We start from the raw sequence: 21,329 nt of genomic DNA, 5'->3' as shown, positions 1-21,329 counted from the left end.
TTTTATTTCTTTTCGTAATTTAAATATGGCGATTAAGCATACTCGGAGTGGAGGGGTTTAGTCATAGCTAATATGGCGGTAATTGATTTTAGCATATTTTTTGTAATTTAAAAAACATGGTGGTTTAGACATAGCTAGTATGGGGTTGGTTTTTTTTCGAAATTTAACTGTTTAGGCATAGCTAGTATGGCGGGGCCTTTAAGCATGTATTTGTTAAAGACATATTGGTTAAGCATAATTGCGGTTGGCATACTTGGGGTGGGGGTTTATAGGCATTTTTTTTTTCGAAATTTAAATATGGCGACGGTTGTGGAGTGGTGGGGGTCTATAGGCATAGCGATATTTTATTTTTCGAATTTAAGGATAGCTATTATTTCTTTTTCGAAATTTAAACATGGCGGCGATTGTGGAGTGGTGGGGTCTATAGGCATAGCTAGTATTTTTTTTTAAAGACATGGCGGGTGCTTTTTGAAATTTTAAAGACATAGCTTCTTTTAGGCATAGCTTCTTTAAAGCATATGTTCATTATTTAATTCTCCATACTTCATATGGTCCTGTGGTCTAGTGGTCAAGGCGCCTGCCTCCTGACCACGACGTTGGTGCGTCCCCGGGATCGAATCCACCCAGTGCCCAGGTTTTTTTGTATACAATTCCCGCCTTCGGAGCGACGGTGGCGCGCTCCGGTAACTAAAGACTGAACTAAGATGGCGGCCTACCGGCGCGCCCTGGTAGCCAATGTCAACAACAATGGCGGCGCCCAGTGGCGGCGACGGTGGCGCGCCCTGGTAACCAATGTCAACAACAATGGCGGCGCCCAGTGGCGGCGACGGTGGCGCGCCCTGGTAACCAATGTCAACAACAATGGCGGCGCCCACGTGACAAGATGGCGGCCCCCAGGCTGGTACTGGGGCAATGTTTACATTTCAATGTTTACATTTGTCCCAGTAACAGCCTATACCCCCTACTAACAGAGTAACGAACAAGAAATGGGATGAAATAGTAATCATACTAAGAATTCCATGTAATTATTTAATTATTATAGGTAGTTATAGAAATAACAATAAAATTGGTACACATAACTACAAGGTTTTTGCAATTGAACGTACTAAGTGATATAGGAACTTTGTTAGTTATCATTATTAGCATTAAAAAAGGAAACAAATCTGTCACGAATCTCAAATGCATAATTTGCAGGCCTTCTAGGAAATATGTTCTGATTTTGAAAGGCCCCAAACTCGCCAATTACAGGCTCTAAAATATGTTCTAGACGTCTTTCACCTTGTTCCCGCGACTGCCTCTGTTCGCTTAGGTGTGTACTGGGTTCGACCGCCAGTCGTTCGCGCCCCGCGCTCGCGTTCGTGCTCCCCTTGGTGTGTCCACCGCCTTCCGCGCCCCCATCAGTTCGTCAGTCCATCAGTTCCGACTGATCTGTCCACAGTCTTTGCACATACCTCGGCAGTTCCGACTGATCTGTCCACAGTCTTTGCACATACCTCGGCAGTTCCGACTGATCTGTCCACAGTCTTTGCACATACCTCGGCAGTTCCGACTGATCTGTCCACAGTCTTTGCACATACCTCGGCAGTTCCGACTGATCTGTCCACAGTCTTTGCACATACCTCGGCAGTTCCGGCTGATCTGTCCACAGTCTTTGCACCTACCTCGGCAGTTCCGGCTGATCTGTCCACAGTCTTTGCACATACCTCGGCAGTTCCGGCTGATCTGTCCACAGTCTTTGCACATACCTCGGCAGTTCCGGCTGATCTGTCCACAGTCTTTGCACATACCTCGGCAGTTCCGGCTGATCTGTCCACAGTCTTTGCACATACCTCGGCAGTTCCGGCTGATCAGTCCACAGTCTTTGCACATACCTCGGCAGTTTCGGCTGATCAGTCCACAGTCTTTGCACATACCTCGGCAGTTCCGGCTGATCAGTCCACAGTCTTTGCACATACCTCGGCAGTTCCGACTGATCTGTCCACAGTCTTTGCACATACCTCGGCAGTTCCGGCTGATCTGTCCACAGTCTTTGCACATACCTCGGCAGTTCCGACTGATCTGTCCACAGTCTTTGCACATACCTCGGCAGTTCCGACTGATCTGTCCACAGTCTTTGCACATACCTCGGCAGTTCCGACTGATCTGTCCACAGTCTTTGCACATACCTCGGCAGTTCCGACTGATCTGTCCACAGTCTTTGCACATACCTCGGCAGTTCCGACTGATCTGTCCACAGTCTTTGCACATACCTCGGCAGTTCCGACTGATCGTTTGTGGAGGCCTACGATGACACCTGAGACGGATCTCGCGGGACAGAGTTTCAACAACAGCACGCAGACGAAGAAGGACCCGTAAGGATTAGCTCGGCAATGCAGAGCTCTTCTGTTTATGTTGCTCTGTGCGACCAGTAGAATCCGAGTATTTTGGCTGCGGTGGTAGCCATATTTGTTAATGTTTTAAATGTGTTAAAAAAAATTGCTTCAAGTACAAGGATATAGAGTGTTCTAATGATTTATTTTTATTTTGTACGTAAATATTTCCCCGAAGTGTATTACTTTTGAAATTAAATTAATACTTCGTAAACTTGGAAATTCAATCTCATTGGTGGATTTCGTCAGGTGTCCGTGAACTGATGGAAGCAGCAGACGGGATAGTGAATTGTTCCGGGAGATCCGTGTTCGCTTTCCAATACGAAAGATTTTTTTAAATTTTCCTTTCACACATAACATGTTTAGTTAAATAATTTATTTTTATACATATATAAATTAGTTTAGGGCAAAAGAGCACAGAGTGCTGGATATGTCATATTGTAAAAAAACCAAAACTGTAAAGAGTAAAAAAAATGTGTTAGTAAAAAACTTTTGAATTTGAAAAAAAAAAAAAAAATTTGTGTTCGCTTTCCATGTCACTGAAGAACGGGTCTTACAGTTGGCGTCGGCTCTGGGCGAGAGAGAGAGAGAGAGAGAGAGAGAGAGCTGCTGGCACTGCCCTGGGACGTGCTGTGCTCGCTCCACGGCCGAACTGGTTTGTGTGGCCGAGGGGTCGCAGTTGTGTTCGGGCGCAGGTAGCGGGTCTCGGGTCTCGACTGCAGGATGCTTGAGGGTGCCTCGGTTCGCGGTCGTGACGTGTGCGGCGTATGCCACAGGCAAATAAAATTCAAATTCAAAAGTTATTTTTTATGAAAATTTTTTGCACTTTACAGTTGTGTTTCATTTACATGGACATCCCAGCACTCGCACACTTCTTTTGCCAAAAGATACATAAGTTGTTATTCAATTTAATTTGTACAGAAAAAAATAATTCGAGAATAAATAGAAATTTTTTTAAAAACATTTTGTTTTGGTCTTTTGGAGCATTTGCTCGTTGTCAGTGTTTGACATATGTAATGTTTCTCAGTTTTCCACTATGGTACAGAACACTTTCTTCACATTATTATTTTTTTTCTTCCAGACGGTAACAGGCTTATTTTTATCTAGGTTATTTACAATACTATATGTACATGTGGTAACTGAAATTTTTTTGACGTGACAACGTCTAATAAATCGATGAACACCGTTAGCACGCACGAAAAAGGGTCCCATAACGCACATTGTCCCGTTACGCTGTGTCCCGTTACGCTCATTGTACGCTTGAGCCGCATCTATCTCTCTTCCACTCGATTGGAACAAGCATCGATTTGACTTTTTCGAGGCACATTAAACTTGAAACACTCCCATTCGTTTCCTACTTTTCCTATCATCGTCCTATCCTTAAGAGAATAACACGGATTGGAAGAAGTTAAATAGCAAATATGTACAAAAGTTATATTTAAAATAATCTCTTCATTAAAGTAATAAACATATTTGAATTAATGAGTGCAAATAAAAGTAAATTTATCAATTAAATTGTAGATTTCATTTCACTCCTTCTTTGTATCCACACAAAATTGTGATAATTCAATAAAAATGATTCAATTTTATTCATAAAAGTATGCAATCATTTCATCAATGTTTTGTAATGACGTCACGTTAAACTATCGTCCGTAAACCGACTTTACAGACAACCAATTATTTTTTATGAAAACTTTTTGCACTTTACAGTTGTGTTTTATTTACATTTACATCCCAGCACTCGGTGCTCTTTTGACAAAAGATACAAAAGTGGTTATTCAATTTAATTTGTACAGAAAAAAAAATGTAGGAGACTAAAAGGGAAAAAAAAATTAAAAAACCTTTTGTTTTGGTTTTTTGGAGCATTTGCTCGTTGTCAGTGTTTGACATATGTAATTTTTCTCAGTTTTCCACTATAGTACAGAACACTTTCTTCACATTATTTTTTGTTTTCTTCAGACGGTAACAGGCTTAGATATTTTATGTAGGTTATTTACAATACTATTTATGTACATGTGGTAACTGCAATTTTTTTTTTATACAGTAAGACTAAATCCTAATTTTCCACGGGCGGGAAGTCGCATTCGTCCGACATCTGAGCGAGTCTGGGCACGAGGCTGTGCGCGGTGCAGTGCTCACGGTAGGAACAAGAGATCTTCCTCGCTTGCGGGCGCGGAGGAGGGGAAGGGGGGGGGGGGTGTTGTGGCTGCGGCAAGGTTTTGCCAGACTCGTGCGCGATCATTATCTTCGAGATGTCGGTGCGATTAGCTGTCCCCTCTCTCCCCCTACCTCCGGGCAATCCGCGGCGAGGGAAGGCACGACCACTCTGCCCGTGCAGTCTTGGTTGTCTGCGCGGTGGTTCTTGCTGCAGCCTGCAACACTTGGCCTTGGCCCTCAAAAATCTTTATGGTTAAAAAAAAAAAATTTCCAATTGAAAAGATAAGTCGTAATGTTGGTACCATAGGTTCACCATGTTTGTAAAATTGCTACGTCGTTTCATGCCGGTGATTCCGTCTGCCATAAATCGGACTGACGTGACGCAATGGCGGCTTCAGGATGACTTTTCGGTAGGGGCTATCGCACAAAGAAAGGTCGTAGTTGCAAAAAAAAAATGAAGGTGGTCAGATACTGGCCTTGGAATATTATTTACAAATTGCAGGTTTCAAATGCAGAACCTTAGTAGCTCCGTGCAACTTTCGATGAGATAAAAGTTTAACATATGAAATTAAATATTTAAGTAAACATAAATATACACTAATCAATATAATTGGTCTCGGGAGGGGCTATCGCCCCCACCGCCCCCCTTCTGGAGCCGCGCTTGACGTGACGCTAACGCCGTGTGGTAACACCGCCGGGTGTTGGAGCTAACCAAAGGTAACAACAACAACCTTCCTCGTCGGCTGCTCAGGCATGGCCAACCACCCTCCCTATGCCGACTCGCTACCCTCGCTGCGACCGCATTCCTCGGCGCCAGGGGTGGCAAGTCCGCCCGCCCTGTCTTCCCTGCCGCCTCCTCGACAGTAACACAACAACCGGAACAGCGCTGGGGTTCCCATCGCTTTATTCGGCAGTCGGCGCATTTGTCCCATTCCAGTTTCATTAAGGTTGTATGTCCCGTTCCAGATCATTATTCTATATTTACGTTTAACTCTATTCAACCTGTAGACTTTTATGAGTGGCCGAACTTCAACAAAATTTTCTTACTGTTTTGCATAATTAGCTGGAAAAGGTTGGATTTTTAAAGTTTTTATGCAGCATGAATAAGGAGAACCAAATTAAATATAATAAATAATACTTAAAAAAACTAAAAAAAACACGCTTTTATAGAAAATCCAAATAAAAATAGAAAATGAATTTTAATAAATTTGAATTAAGAATAGTGTAATTTTTTTATTAAATATAAATTAAGAATAGTGTAAATAAGAAAAAAAGTATTTTATTGTAAAAAAAAGCGTGGAGTGCATGTGTCAAAAGTTATAAATATTTTATGGGCATACATGAGTAGACGGATTATCTATCATTTTGATAATATCTTAAAAAGCACCCAACCCAATAAAATAAAATTACGTGAAATAAATAAATTACTATTTCTACTACTATCACTATTCATTAAATAACTAAACAGACCTAAGTAGGAACTTTACAAACTTATCCCTAATTAGTTAACGTTGGCAAGCCAATAGAATTGATGTATAATTTGATTGGGGTCGTTACCACAACGTCGAAATACCACAACGCCGAACGTACAATAACGCCGAATACCATAACGCCGAATGTCAAAATTAATCACAACGCCGACAGCTAGAAAACTGCTGTGTACCACAACGCCGAATTACCACAACGCCGAAAAATGATTTTGCGGGGAAGGGGGGCCACAGGAGCAAAATGAAAAACAACTGAATGAATTTGTGTGCTAACTTTACCTAACGTAACCTTTGTGGCAGTCCTGCAATGACATTTTTCGGCGTTAATGTAATTCGGCGTTGTGGTACACAGCAGTTTTCTAGCTGTCGGCGTTGTGGTCAATTTTTACATTCGGCGTTATGGTATTCGGCGTTATTGTACGTTCGGCGTTGTGGTATTTCGGCGTTCTGGTGCGTCCCCATTTGATTGTAGGGGTGTTAACAACTAACAGTATAAGTGTAGTACAACAGAATTTAGAAAAAAAAAGTTTTGAACCTAACCTTTTCTTTTATGCGCCGCGATTTAGAAATATTTTTTTAGCGAAGGTGAGCCAAAGATAGGCCCTGGACTGAACTGTCGTTTAAATATGTATTAATATGTTGAATTTGTATGTTCGAATATGTACTTCCGATCACAGGGCCAAAATTTTTAACCTGCCGCTCGTAGAAGTTTAAAAAAAAAATGTGTGCGCTCCACTTAACGACCTATCGATGACAGATCTACTGAATATAAACACCCACACATTGAGCTGACGCCACTTAGCTACTGACTCAAAACACAACTTCACACCGCGTCGAACTCAATGTGGTCCGTTTTTCTCTAAGGCGGGAAACTCAAGTTTCAGTTTTCCAATGTTTGTAACCGTCGTTTAAAATTACTCTTCTCGCGACAATCGAACGTTCTCCTTCAAGCTATACGTACAATATTTAAATGAATGCATCTGACTTCATATAACGACCAAAAGAACTTTTTTTTCTATCATGTTTTAACAATTTTTTATGCACTTTTGTACAAAATTAAGACGTAGTGTTGCTATCTCTACTGCTACCCAATGTGTTAAGCAAAAATAACCCTTAATTGAACTTGAGTTGCACTGATTAGTCCATGATTAGACCATAGACCAATCACCACGATTCGAGAACTGAGACTGACCAATCACGAAGAGACCACTGCGATTCGACTTTGTTTACGTTTGTGTTGCTCGGTGCGAAACTTCAGACAATGAGCTTCGAATGACATGAGCGTTCACAATTTTCTTATACTTTACGTCATGGGTTGGGGATGGAGGGGGGGGGGGGTGAACTTGGGTACGTCTATGCCACATCTGATATTTTTTATCCCGATAAAAAATAAATATGTTTCCGTTGGCGTGTATTCCTAAGTGAGGTGATAAATCGTTGAAAAATATATTCGTTGGACTAGGATTACATTTTTTTATGTCACGCCTGCAGTATTCCAAAAAAAACGCTAAAAAAATACTTTTGAATAAATTTGTGACAAAAAATTTATCAGTAATTTTTTTTTTCTGCTGGTCTGAGATTACATCTAGGGGTTCAGACACCAAGAGGTCTTGTGGAATCCGCTGTTTATTTTTATCAGTCAGTAACGTAGTTTATCTTATCAGCTTTATGGCTAAAGATATTGTCAACGATGATTCACAAGAAACCGTTTCGTCACGACAAAAATCAATCACGTGCCCCCATTGTTATTCATTATATTTTTTTAAGAAAATCACGGCTTCAACACTCGACGCGACTGTCGTTAGAACGAATTTCAAACGATTATCAAAACCTACAAGTAAAAACCCACGTGTTTGTCTGGAACGAAAGAGGGAGAATGTATACTGTATGTGACGTAACTTGCCGACACGTGGTATGTACTAACACAATAGGTCATTTAAAACCCATTAATCACAATTAGTAACCCCCCTCCCCACCCAACCTGTCACTTGTCAATTAAAAATCCATTAATACCTTTTCCCTACTACTTGCGGCTACTACTTACTACTACGGATGCATCAGCTACCCTCAGGTTCAACAGACCTAAACTGGTAGCTGGGGCTCTACCATGGAAAACGAGTCGGAAGTGGGCGAATTTCGTCTACATAAAAAAATTATGGTGAATACTTTTTGCATAAGTATCTGGTAAAGATGAATTTTTAATGTTTGTGCCGTATGTATAAGGAGAACCAAATGGAATAAATAACTGATATTTTTTGGGTTTAAACGAAATGCTGATGGCTACTGCGATATATAGTTTTAATTCTTTCAGAAAAATGTATTTAATTTTATTCAAAAATTAAATTATAAAAATTCTGAGTATTTGAAAAGGCTAGGCAAATCTTAAATATATTTTTTCTGAAAACATTAAGCTAATTAGCCGATAAAATTAACTTTAAACCTAAGTAGTTACAGTTTTATATTTTATTAAATTTCCCCCAACCACACTGCATGAAAATGTTAAAACTGCAAATTTGGCATCTAATTAAACAAAAAGTATTCGATATTATATAATATAGTGAAAGTTAAGCCACTCTAAACTTCCAGCCACTTTAACACTGTTGAACGTAAATATAAAATAATGATCTGGAATGGAACATATGCCCCATTAATGTGCTCATCTGTGACTTTACCACTATTCTGCGCTTCAAGATGCTTACCAGTGATTGGCGCATAAACATGAGGCACACACACACCTACAGCTCTAATAAACAAGATCAGATTAAAGCCGAAACAAATATGTCAGGTGTAAACATTAATTATAAACATCCAAAGACCTGTTACAGTAATTTAAAATCCTGTCTCACTCTTGAGATATGTGTGCGCAAGGAGACTGTTTAGAATTTAGAATTTGGTGCCAGCAACTAGTAATATATATTCCTCATTTATATATTCATATCCTAACTGACTCGCTGGTCTTCTGATGGTTAGTGTCTCGGCCTGCCGACTCGCCATTGCTCCACATAGTTTCCACAAGATGAACCAAGATGGCCGCCACCAGCCATGACGTCAACAACAGATGCCTCTCTGCTTCGTGGTATTTAAAGAACAACCACCGGTTGCACCACGGAGACACGCCCACCTGTGGAGGAACACCTGTGGAGCAACACCTGTGGAGCAACCACTTGTTGCTATATTTAAAGCAAGGATCAGTACATCGTCCCCTCTTGCCCTTGTCCACAGAGTCCCCAGCTCCTCCTACTTGTAGGGGTCAATAATTTCGATTATTAGGTTTTTAATTGTGTGTTCCAGAACTAACTTGCTCACCCTACTCATTAGTTAGTATCTGTCGGTGAAATCATCCATGATGTTCTCTTTTGCATGTAAAATTTGCTTAATAATGGATGATTCTTGTAATTTTCTGTCTGTAAATAGTTCAAAGTTAAATTAATTTTATTATAATAGGTTCCAACTATGTGGAAATAAGGACAACAAAAAAAAATATTTGATAAGTTCAGGCCCATTTAATTCATTTTGTAAGCAAAAAAACTTTATATACTAACAAAAATATCTAATCAGTAGCAGATGGAAAACAAAATAAAAATAGTTTGGTTTGTATAATTACGATTAATATACAACTGATTGCTTACTATAATCAAAACACGCCTGTATGTATCTAATATGTTAGAAATATTGAATAAATTGTCATTAAAAACTTTATAAACAATAAAAAAAACATTAAAGCTTTTTGAACGCAAATTTCTGGTTCTTGAAACAAGCGACGCTCATGTAATCCTCCTTCAAGGTTGACGTAACTCTCCAGTTATAGCTTCACTTCCTTTTCTCTCGGGGCTCGAGATCAAACTGAAAAGAAAAAAAATGCAAATTCGAAAGGGATATTACTTTACTGAAAACATAAAATTAAAGATCATTCTTTTTTAATGAACATTTGATAACCGTACTCTTAGTAGCATGATAAAAATAGAGGACGCTGTTTGAATGTGATTCAATTGATTTACGTCACGCGTGCGCACTCATACACCCAAAGCACACGAAATGCCGCTAAATTATGCGAAATACACTCATTTGTTGAAACGACCCGCGTGCCACCTATTGTGAAAATGGTTTAACTGCTACAGAAACCTTCACGAACGTGCGCATAACTCCTCACCAAAGATTCATCGCAGTCAGATGAATGGTTTAGGAACACATACGGAACAAACGAACAAATATTCATTTATATTTATATATATGTATATATATTTGTTCTTAAAAGTTCATTGAATATTTCGTGTATAATTATTTGTATGCAACTATAAGAGAGCCCAAAAAGTAAATAAATTTAAAATTTGACCAAAGCTATAGAGTAAAAATCACTTAATCTGTTTATTATACTTTACCTGCTATGGACCGCTTGAAGGTGCGCACCAGGCCCAGAGAGATAACAATGCCAATAAGCTGAAAACAAAGAAATTTTCATTTTAAAATATAGTTACAAATCATTTGTTTCTTATATTCCAGGACCCTTTCTTTGACCACATCTACTCTTCGTTTTGAGGCATTAACTTACGTATTGTATGCGAACAATGACTATTTTGTTGATACTTGGTATACAAACATGCAGAACTGAAACAATGGCCTCCTAAATACATTATTATTCCCTTTATACAACAACAATGTTTATTTAGACTGTATAACAACCTTCACTTAAATTTGAATTGATTTGCGAACAAGGAATTATATCGACCAAATTGTATTATTTTATTTATTTATTTATTTATCATCCTTATTGGTGGCGAAGTTAAGGCGGTACACCTTTTCTTACACTTAATCACTTTTCTGCAATTACATCAAAGAGTTGAATATTAAAAATTAAGCATGATATAAGCAGATGTTAGGAAGGTAAACGCGTATCAAAACAAATTTCATACATACGTTACTTATCGCATAACGGGAAACACAGTAGGTTTATTAATTCACTTCCCAAACCAAGACCCAACCGAAACTTATGTCCACAAAAGTCTCCTCGTAACGCCAAATAGCATTCAAGATTTCTGGGCAGCGGAAGGGGTACGGAATTCATAGTAAATTAAAAACAATTTTGTGGACATATGCCATTGCTCTTGTCTGTCTGTGCCTGATGACAAGAGCAAGAGTAAGTTCCCGAAAAGTCGCATCCGTTTTGTCTTAGGAAGCCTACACCGTAAAAACTGTTTTTTTTTTAAATTACCCGCTCTTGTGTTAGTGTATTTTTTTTACATTTTTGTCATGCAATTCAAAAAAAAAACTATTGTTACACATTTCTTGAGCAAAAATGCTGCTACTACATCGTGTGATTTTAGACCAAATGTAGGTCTGTAACATCGGTGTTTAAAATCGAAATGCGGGAACAGAACTCATTCTCGGCCTCAGCGTATTTATGAAATGCCTTTAGTTTTTACGTATGCTTTTTTGCTTTGCTTTGCTGTCACGTAATTTGTTTTGCCAGTGTAAGCCGACGCTTCCCCGCCGGGGTCGCGTGATAGTTGACGAGCCGCAAGCAAGGGCTTTGCTAATCATTTGTTTTTTTTGTTTTTTTGTTTGTTCGCAGTTAATTTAGACTTATGTTATTACGAGCCAAGGCTCTGAAATCAAATGTACTTTGTTATAATATTCTGTATTTAATCTGGTGTCATTAAGGGTATGTGTTTCCGGATGAATGAACGTCTAACACATTGCACACACCTCTGTTTTCCATTTCATCCCTCGCATTGACGTAGCTGTGTTCATAAAGTTGGGGGGGGGGGACAAATAATGATTTTGATGTCATGTAAACCCATTCCCCTCTTACCGGTGGTCCTCCACCGGAAAATTTTGATTTTAAAAGTGCAAAATAGCGGTTTTTTTTAAGCAGTTTTGGTATCTAACCATCGGATACATCGATGTTAAAATTATTATTGTTTCCTTAAGATAAAATTTGATGAGTGAATAAATTACAAATAAAGATGGGCAGAATAATATTATAAAATAATAATATCACGGTCTAGAAAGTTGGGGGGGGGGGGACAGTCCCCTCCACCCAAAAAGTTCAGGAGGACACTTCCCCCCTGTCCCCCCCCCATCAACCCGGTTCCTACGCCCCTGATCCCTTGTGCCCCTCGTGTTAGACACGAGAGGTTACATAGTAAACAGACACACATCCGGCGTGACGGACCACTGACGGCGTGGTTCTGGTTTCAGAAGCCCTAGCGCCCCGCGGACGGGGCGGGGGTGGTCCACGAAGCGGAGGCCCCCCCCCCCCTTCCCCCCCCCCCCCGGGTTCTCACCATGACGACGGCCACGCCGATGGCGAGCCCGCACAGCACGGCGCCGGAGCTAGTGACATCACGCTTACGGGAAGCCTTCATTTCACAGACGAGAGAGCCACACCCGAAGTTCCCCGAAGTTCATGCTCGTTTTTTTTCCCCGTACCACAACAGGTGTATTTATTTGGGTTGTAGCTTACTCATACGTCATACGCCGTTCTATCTCATTGTATAAACCGGCGTGGCATTAAATTTTGCGGTCGATTAGGATAGGTTAGCTAAATTATAAATACTTTAAAACATTGTGGATGGTTGGTTATATTAGGTAAGTATAGCTACATTGAAAATACTGTAAAATCGTTTTATGGTTGCTTAGCAAATAACGTTTTATTATGTAGCCATTAGTTATCATGAGCTGTCCAAAATAAACATCCACGGACACACGACAAACGAAAATATATGGCGGCGTACAAATAAATACCGTTGCCTTGTTTTTTGGTCTTTCCATTTTTCAACACCGCCATATTTATTTACAATGAACAAAAAAAAAACAGAAGATGCACGATCGGGCGTTTGGCTCTCTCGTCTGTGAAAAGAAGGCTTCCCCACGCTTACACGCTCACGATTCTTTTTTTTTTTTGTGTCAATACTTACCGCTTTCTGCATGCTGTCCACGCTTTCTCTTATAGCTTGGTTGGAGTTATACTGATCAACTGCTGATCTCAGCTCGGCAGCCAGCTCATCTTTGATTTGATTTTTGAACACGAACGCGAGGATCCCAATCACGACTCCAATCACCAAGAACAGGATGAGAAAAACGGCAAACTGTAAACAATAAGAGACAACAGTGATCAAAGATTAAAAAATGTATTTTTTTACCATTATTAATCAATCACGTATCTATTACTGACCCCATCTAGATAAAATTCGGAACATAGGAAGCATTTACTGGATTGAACACATATTTTTATATCATTACCAAATTCCACCCATTAGGCGTAAAAAAAATTAAATCTTATATAAAGAGACATAACTTATATCCGAAGCATATAAAGTGAGAGGTAAGACATAAAATATCCTACTTATATATAAATGTAAAAGTTTTGGAAGGGTGAATGTTTGTAACTCAATTACTACTGAACTGATTTATGAATATTTTGAAACAGAAGAAGACCATGTATGGGTTCCAGATAAGGGAAACGTCTAAATAAATTAAATGATTAATGAGGAAATGTAAAATTATGAGTCACTCCTTACGCTGCCCCTCAGATGCATTGGTTATCTTAAATTTGAAATATCAACGTCACTTCTAGAAAAAAAACAAGGATTGTTAAAAAAAAAACAAGTAGAAACTCACAGAATCCGACACAGAGCCGTTACCGTTTAAAGGGGTAGTAGAATTCAAGTAACAAAGATTCATTCCACTAACCAATTATCTAGGTTTACATCAAGTAGTCATAATGGCATTAGATGAAGAACGCAGAAGCAGGCATTTAGGCACGTAGCACTTGAATAATCCAGCCGAAGAATTTAAATTGAAGATAATTTAACACTAACCTATTTATATATCTATCCCTCTCGATGTATCCATGTATCTATAGCTCTATCTTTATCTCTCTCTATGTATCTATTATCACTCTATGTCTATATCTGGGAACAAAAAAATTGTCCAAGTCTTGAACCGCACGGAGAGGCATTCACTCCTGCCAGATTCCGTTTTACAGCCACTTTTTCGTAAATCACACACAAAATATTTTCGGTCCCAGAACTCTAGAGGCGTTACTGCGTCTCGCACGGACAACACACGCTTACATTTATTATATAGTATACTAGCTGCAGTACCCAGCGTTGCCCGGGCTGAACACAGGGTGAAGGGGAACTGTTTAGAGATCAGATGTAGTTAGTAATTGTCTTCTTAATTTGAATGTCAAACAAACAAACAAACTCTTCAGCTTTATAATATTAGTATAGATATACCTCACACTATCTCTATGTATTCTATATGAGGGTAGGTACTGATTGCTTCGTTGTTAATATCACACGGGGTGTTTTTTTACTTGTATGGGAAAATTAAGAATGATAAGGCATCTAGTGCGTGGCAACAATGTTAATAGGCAATAGGAAATAAACTTCTAGCGCCTGCGGCATTGTCAACACACACTTCGTACGTGTACTGCATGTTGTATCTAGCCCCCTCCAACACATTTGATTCTAAATTGGACATTTAGTAAGGATCCCTAATGTTATTGATAACATAACGTAGCCTACAGCCTTCCTCGATAAATGTACTATCCAACACTGAAAGAATTTTTCAAATCGGACAAGTGGTTCCTGAGATTAGCGCGTTCAAACAAACAAACAGACAAAACACTCTTCAGCTTTTTAATATTAGTATAGATATAAACACGTGCTCGAAAACGAATCCAAATCAGTCGGTGAAACACCTTCGGAGATTTAGGGTTTTGAACGAACGTTTACATTTTACAATTTCGTTCGCGCGGAAGATATGGCGCGACGGCCGGTGTCGAGGGAGGTAGAGGGAGGGGGGGATGGGGGTTGAGGGGGTGACGCACCGTGGTCAGCATGCAGGTGCTCTCGCGCACGGCGCCGCAGCAGCCGAGGAAGGCCACCACGAAGATGACGGACCCCAGCACGATGAGCACGATGGGCGGCCCGGAGAACTTGCCGTCCAGGAACTGGTTCACCTCGGAGATCTGCGCCTGCGTCAAGGCGCCCACCACCAGCAGCGCGATGCCGGCGAGCTGAAACACACGGCCAGTCAGCACCTCACTCGCGGCGTTGTTCTCCCCCCCGTCGAGGTCCCCTCGCCGTACGTGCCTCGTGCAGGACACCGCGTCGCGGCGTGACCCTTCCTGTTCGCCCAGAAGCAAGGCGAGCGTGTATCTTGTGGCGTTACGTAACCTATTAAACATCTGTATACTTCACAACAGGGGCGCAACAACTAAATTTCCAAAGAGGGGGGGGGGGGGCAATATACCTTATTATAAAGAATCATCGATCCCACCTTTTGAAGCGGGGGGTCCGGGGGTCCTCCCCCGGGAAAATTTGTATTTCAAGGTGGAAAATAGTGCTATTTAAGAAGTTTTATTATCTAAAACTTGACTACACAGCACTTTCTAGGCCCCCGTTTGCCCCCACTTCAAGGTTTCAGAAGGGGGGGGGGGGCAAAATACCCTTGCCCCACCCATGTTGTTGCGCCCCTGCTTCAGAATACAACCACCTCCTGGTCCGAGCCGAAGATGATGGTCCCTGGCGGCACAACACGTCGTGGCATGACCTTCCTGTTAGCCAGAAGCAAGGTGAGCGTATATCTTGTAGGAGAAGCTATTTATTCTGTGCCGGCCCGTTCGGATATTTTCAAGAACTGCACGTTAGTAACCATTCGGATATATATTTGCATATATATAAACTTTTGTGTTGACGATGGTTTTGGGATCTATGCATCACGAAACGAAAAACTATATAAATTTTTTTTCCGGAATTCGCACCGTGATACCGGCTATAATAGGTAGTATTTCTTTGAAATCTACCTAAAACGACTTTACACACTTACCGTTTAATCATGTAGACGTGGTCACCCCCTGTCAAAATTTATCCATGTGAAATTTTCATACTAATAATAATACGTGATTTTCTTAGTCTTAGTCTGTTTTTATATGTTCCTGTATTTAATGATTTATAGCATAGCAATAAATTAAATCCCTTTAGAACCTTCAACCGTTCTATGTGGAAACACTACGAGAACCCTGAAAGAATAAAATTTGAAAAAATAAAATGATCGTAATTGGTGCTTGAAGTTACATTTTTACTCAATAAATTTTATTCATAAAAACAAATTTATATGCAGCCAAACGAATGGTTTGAAGTACTTTTTCAAATAACTGATTGAAACATCACTATTGAATGCTAAGCGATTTAAGATACTAAACATACAGAATATTCTTCACCAGAAAGTTAATTTCTACGTACGAGTTTCGAGCGAACCTATGGCGGATGTCATAGATAAGATGATCGATAAGGAATTAAATCCGTCGTTAACTATGTGAGTCAGTAGACGTCATATTTCATATGTTTGTCACAATGAAGTGTGTTTTTTTTTTCAAGTTAAGCCCCGGACTGCTGCTATTTACTTAAATACCAAGAATTACTTATGTTTGCTTGCAGTAATATCTTTCTAACATTTAAGATGTAGATTACGTACCAAGAACACAAGAACTGACAACCAATTGGCAATCAGTGGAACAATGTGAAGCAACTCTTAATGGCAACTGTGAAATAGTCTCAAGGACACTTGAAAATTTCATTACCTATAAGTGCATAAAATACTAACTTAACGTTACATGTTATTGTCAAGATACTGGTTAAAAAGGAAAAGTATCTCAATGCCTTAACATTTCATCAAAATTGCATTATCAGTTAGTATCAAAAAACTATTAACTTTTCTAACCAATCCAAACTTGGATGATCAAATTATATATATTTTTAAAACCATTTGTGATAAAACACGTAGGCTATATCACATATAGTTTTGAAAACTACTGTTTCCAGTATTATGATTTTTCACATGTAATAATAAACAGTATTGTGTGTTTAAATGTGAGTCGTATCTACGATCTTCTGACTCTATTAAAAGATTTGTGCAATGGGAGTGCATGACTTGATGTAAGTTTTTGGACATACGCCATTGCTAAGAACTTTTTCTGTTGAAGAAAAACTAATAAATAAAATAAATAAATAAAAATACCCAAAACAGAAAAAAAACACACAAAATTAAGCAAACAATTGCTGTTGTCAACAAGGATATGAACACCACAAAATATTCCGAAACAGGAATATGGTCAACAAACAAAGAAAAACAAAGAAAAATGTACTAAGAGAACGAAAAAAAAAAACCCACAAATGTCGCACCTGTGTTTCCGTACCATGTGCGTCTCTGCCTGAGGACGGGAGCAGATAGCAGTTCCCGAAACGTCGCTTGTTTCTGTTTTGGTAAAACTATTGTGTTTGTTTGTCTTTTCGTTTTGTCGTGTTTTTGTCTCGTTTCAACTGTTGTGCTGAATTATTTTGGGGTCAATATTTTTGTGTTGTCATCATTTGTGGTTTTTTTTTTTCGTTCTCTTAGTACATTTTTCTTTGTTTTTCTTTGTTTGTTGACCATATTCCTGTGTCGGAATATTTTGTGGTGTTCATATCCTTGTTGACTACAGCAATTGTTTGCTTAATTTTGTGTGTTTTTTGTCTTTTTTGGGTATTTTTATTTATTTATTTAATTTATTAGTTTTTCTTCAACAGAAAAAGTTCTTAGCAATGGCGTATGTCCAAAAACTTACATCAAGTTACTTCTGACTCTAGGCACACTGCTGTTACAACGCAGACACAGTGACCAGACCCCTCTAAGGACTATTAGTCTTTACAGTTTACAACTGAAATATTATTATTTTATGAACACTTTCAGTGGGATTCTAATATCAAAACTTTGACTTGCCACACTAAACTATTTTTATTGACAGTTTCGGGTGTGATTATTTCCTTAAAAACGTTTATCTGCACGAAATTTCAGCCAATCAGGAACCAGGATACTAAATTTCAGTAATTTTTAAATGAGCAATGAAAAAAGGAACTTTAAGGTCTAAAATGGTATATGAGAATCAAGTAACGCTGTACTAAGATCATCGGAGTTTAGACTGTGCTGAAGTAAATTAGTTTATTTACAACAATACTAAGGGATTTTTGTATGGTCTTAAGTGATTTTTTTTTTGTAAAATGCAGTATAAAGTCCATCGATATATTTACGTGAGAAGAGTTTAAGTGAGTACATTTATCTACTGACGTTATTCTTCACTCACATAGAGACTTGATAACATTTTGAGAAAAAAGAATTACATGTCATATGTTTCAATCGGAGGACAGAAACACTGATTTTAAGTAAATTCAAACGAACTGCAATAATAATTATACACTTTAACAATTTCAATACGAACACTGTAAACTGACAATGTTGAAGTTAGATGATTCTCATACTCAGTGTCCTGTTTGTACCTGACTTATTATTTACCACTGAGTTAAAGCTAGTCGCAGAAAACTCCAGTCTAGACGATACAAATGCACATCAATGCCATATCCGGAACTCGAACCCAGAGCATGCGAGCATCGGACTGTGCTTCTGAGGTCGGGTCCACCCGACCACTGAGGAATCCTGTGAAATTACCCTAATATTACGAAGCATTAACTAAGCCAGGCTTGAGTTTAAAGAATGCCTTTGAATGAAAGTAAAATTCGCATGCAACCACGTGCTTACTCATTAATTTTTTCTTGCCAGTGCCCAGACGACAAGATCACAACACCTTGAGAATGTAAGTTGACGTAAAGTATACAAATACTGTAAGAAATAATCATTTTTTTGTCCAACGTATTACAATCGCAAGTCACTAAACGACAGATGTAGCAACAAAATGAGGAAATGTTCTTACCGCAAACACGAAATTGAATATGAACATCAAGTACTTGGTGCAGGTATTGCCGCAACACATCTTGGCGGATTATCTTGGTCTCTTGTTTCTTGAAATGTGGTCCCGTGGGCGAATGGGTGTCCGCGCGCTACCAGCTAGCTCACCGGGTCTTCCAGCAACCTTCCTGCGACTAGCAGACCTCGCCCGGTGCCAGCGGGGTGGTAAAACACCGCCTGCCACTTTTATCGTCGGAGATAAGGTTTAATCCCCCCGGAGTTCACCTGAGCGCCTGACTCACAACAGCCACACGTCGCAGCCGCACGCGCTGTTCGTGCGCAGTTGCACCGTTCTGCTCTTCGACCTGCGATGCGGCGATCTCAGCCCAATGAACGAACGATCTTCGGATCATCCCTGGACAGTAGCGTAGCCAGGATTTTTGTATTGGGGGGGGGGGGGGGGTGTTAAGAAGCATGGTCCCCCCCATACCCACTTAATTAAAGCGGGGGGTCCGGGGGTCCTTCCCAGGAGAAATTTGGATTTTAAGGTGTAAAATAGTGCTATTTGAGCAGTTTTCGGTACTTAACTTTAAATATTGTAATGGTTAAAATATTATTAACTTTTTAATAAAAAAAAATGTTTGAGTGATGAATTAAGAAATTAATTAAAGATATTTTAATCATTCCAAGTGCCTTGTCCACGTCCCACTCAAGATCATAAATCATGTTCGAAGCTCGACAATACAAAAAAAAAGGAATAAAAATGGTTGGTTTTCGGCAGAACTGTCCTATTCCTGCAAACAATTAGCTTTAGCTTGAAGAGTTACCCAGTCACCACCTGCTTATAATTACCACGCTGGTTAAATACAATAGGTGTAAGATATTTGAAAACTTGGGACCTGTCACGGCATCACAACCTTATAGCTTCTGCTCGCGACAGGGGTAGGGGAAGGGCAGGAGAATCGGTAGGGCTCGCTTACTCTTCCCCTCCAGTGCAGTGGCCGGTGATAGCAGTAAGGCTAACCTGCTTTCAGATATGAAAAAAAATGGTGGGTAAGGAGGGGGGGGGGTAGAACCCCCTAACGTCCCCCCCCCCCCCCCTGGCATGCCCTTGTCCCTGGAACGCCGCGCCTACGCATTCCGGAACCTGCGTGGCCTTCGCCCGCGCGAAACGAAGTTCGTGCCTTTTCCCAATCTGCGGAAACATTGTCGAAGGGATGTTAGGTACTTTTCATATTGGTGGGCTGGGAATGACACGGACATCGCTACAATCGATTCTCACACCGCAAGTAAATGGTTGACTCTGTGTGTAGTCACAAGATCGATAGCTCATGCTAGTATTTAAACGAAGTAGGATAAAATATGAATAGGATTTGTTTGAAAATTACCTCTATTTAATATGAAAAATAGTTCTGACAAAATTTAAAAGCTAAAATAACGAGCATTTCAAACACGATATTTGGACATTTCACGTGATAATTAATTGTAACTATAGGGGAAAAAAAATTGCATTTTTCTTAGATTTAAAATAATATATTAAATCTAAGCAAAATGCTATTTTTTTTCCCTATAGTTACAATAACTTCTCACGTGAAATTTCTCTTCACGGTCATGGCTTGACCACATATTTCTGTAGCACCGTTGTGTTTTTGAGCGCCGAACGATAACCATCGGGAACAGTCCTGGTGATTCAGGACAATGATCTGGGATGGACACAAAATTATATATTATATAATCTGTAATTTTGTAAATCATTGCATAATATTTACGTCTGATAAAAATAACAACAATGCAATAGGTCCGAGAAAAACATTTTCCGGACATGTCTGCTCGCGTTGTGCAAGTATCAAATCATCGGCAGTTCACACAATGAAATTAAAACGAAGTAGTCGATAAAAATAATCTTTATCCACACAATTTTTATAAGGCAAGCACGATTTAGATTTAAATATAATTCTAGATTTTTTTTTTTTTTTGGAAATTTTCTTTCGCTCATTTGTTGACGCTTTATCAGTTTCTGCGTATTTATTGGTCCTTTATCTTGCTTTTACAATCACATGAATTATGAATCGTGACGCATCAATGTAGATATCATTTCCTCTTGGAAATAGACGTAGTATGTCATCAAGAATTCGGGGGAAAAAAATCTCCGTCAAACCGACGATGAATGCCATTGTAAACTCCTTAAGTGTACCTACCTGTGAACGATATCAAGCGATGAAGTACAAGTGTAGATCTTGGATACAGCTACTGACCAAAGAGAAGCGATCATACTTTATAACATTAATATATACTATTTTTTATAATTATATTATCATCGTCAAGGAATGTGAGTGACAATTTCCAGTTTCTACGTGGTAGTATGTTATCGTATAATTTCATAACCCAAACCTTAATTGCAATTACGCAACTGTCAATGAGGGACACATCCCATTAAAAAGGCAACAATTGAAGCCAAATTCAAACTGAGTGTTTGATAATGAATCCCACTTACGTCAAAGATAAAGCAAACTTATACAGTTTTTTTTCCTGTCTGTTATTAAAGATCGAATTTTCAGCGTAATAATATTTATTTTTGGTTCGTATT

General features: G+C 39.3%; 1 protein-coding gene across 2 annotated transcripts; it reads right to left on the bottom strand.

Moving 5' to 3' along the window:
• Window positions 1-9,496: 9,496 nt before the first annotated feature.
• On the bottom strand, window positions 9,497-18,975 carry LOC134533507 (23 kDa integral membrane protein-like). 2 transcript variants are annotated; one of them, XM_063371031.1, is made up of 5 exons: window positions 18,768-18,974; window positions 14,850-15,038; window positions 12,931-13,101; window positions 10,393-10,450; window positions 9,497-9,856 (listed from the first exon to the last, which is right to left on the bottom strand). In XM_063371031.1, exons 1-5 carry the CDS (start codon window positions 18,825-18,827, stop codon window positions 9,852-9,854), a joined length of 483 nt encoding a protein of 160 aa, XP_063227101.1. In that variant the 5' UTR covers window positions 18,828-18,974; the 3' UTR covers window positions 9,497-9,851. The 2 variants fall into 2 exon arrangements, with proteins under 2 accessions (XP_063227101.1, XP_063227099.1); XM_063371029.1 differs by lacking the exons at window positions 9,497-9,856; window positions 10,393-10,450 and adding an exon at window positions 11,551-12,422 and having other exon boundaries at window positions 12,892-13,101; window positions 18,768-18,975.
• Between the last annotated feature and the right edge of the window lie 2,354 nt (window positions 18,976-21,329).

Source organism: Bacillus rossius, chromosome 6, assembly GCF_032445375.1.
Source record: "Bacillus rossius redtenbacheri isolate Brsri chromosome 6, Brsri_v3, whole genome shotgun sequence".
Taxonomy (NCBI): domain Eukaryota; kingdom Metazoa; phylum Arthropoda; class Insecta; order Phasmatodea; family Bacillidae; genus Bacillus; species Bacillus rossius.
This window is presented reverse-complemented; position numbering and strand designations above follow the sequence as displayed.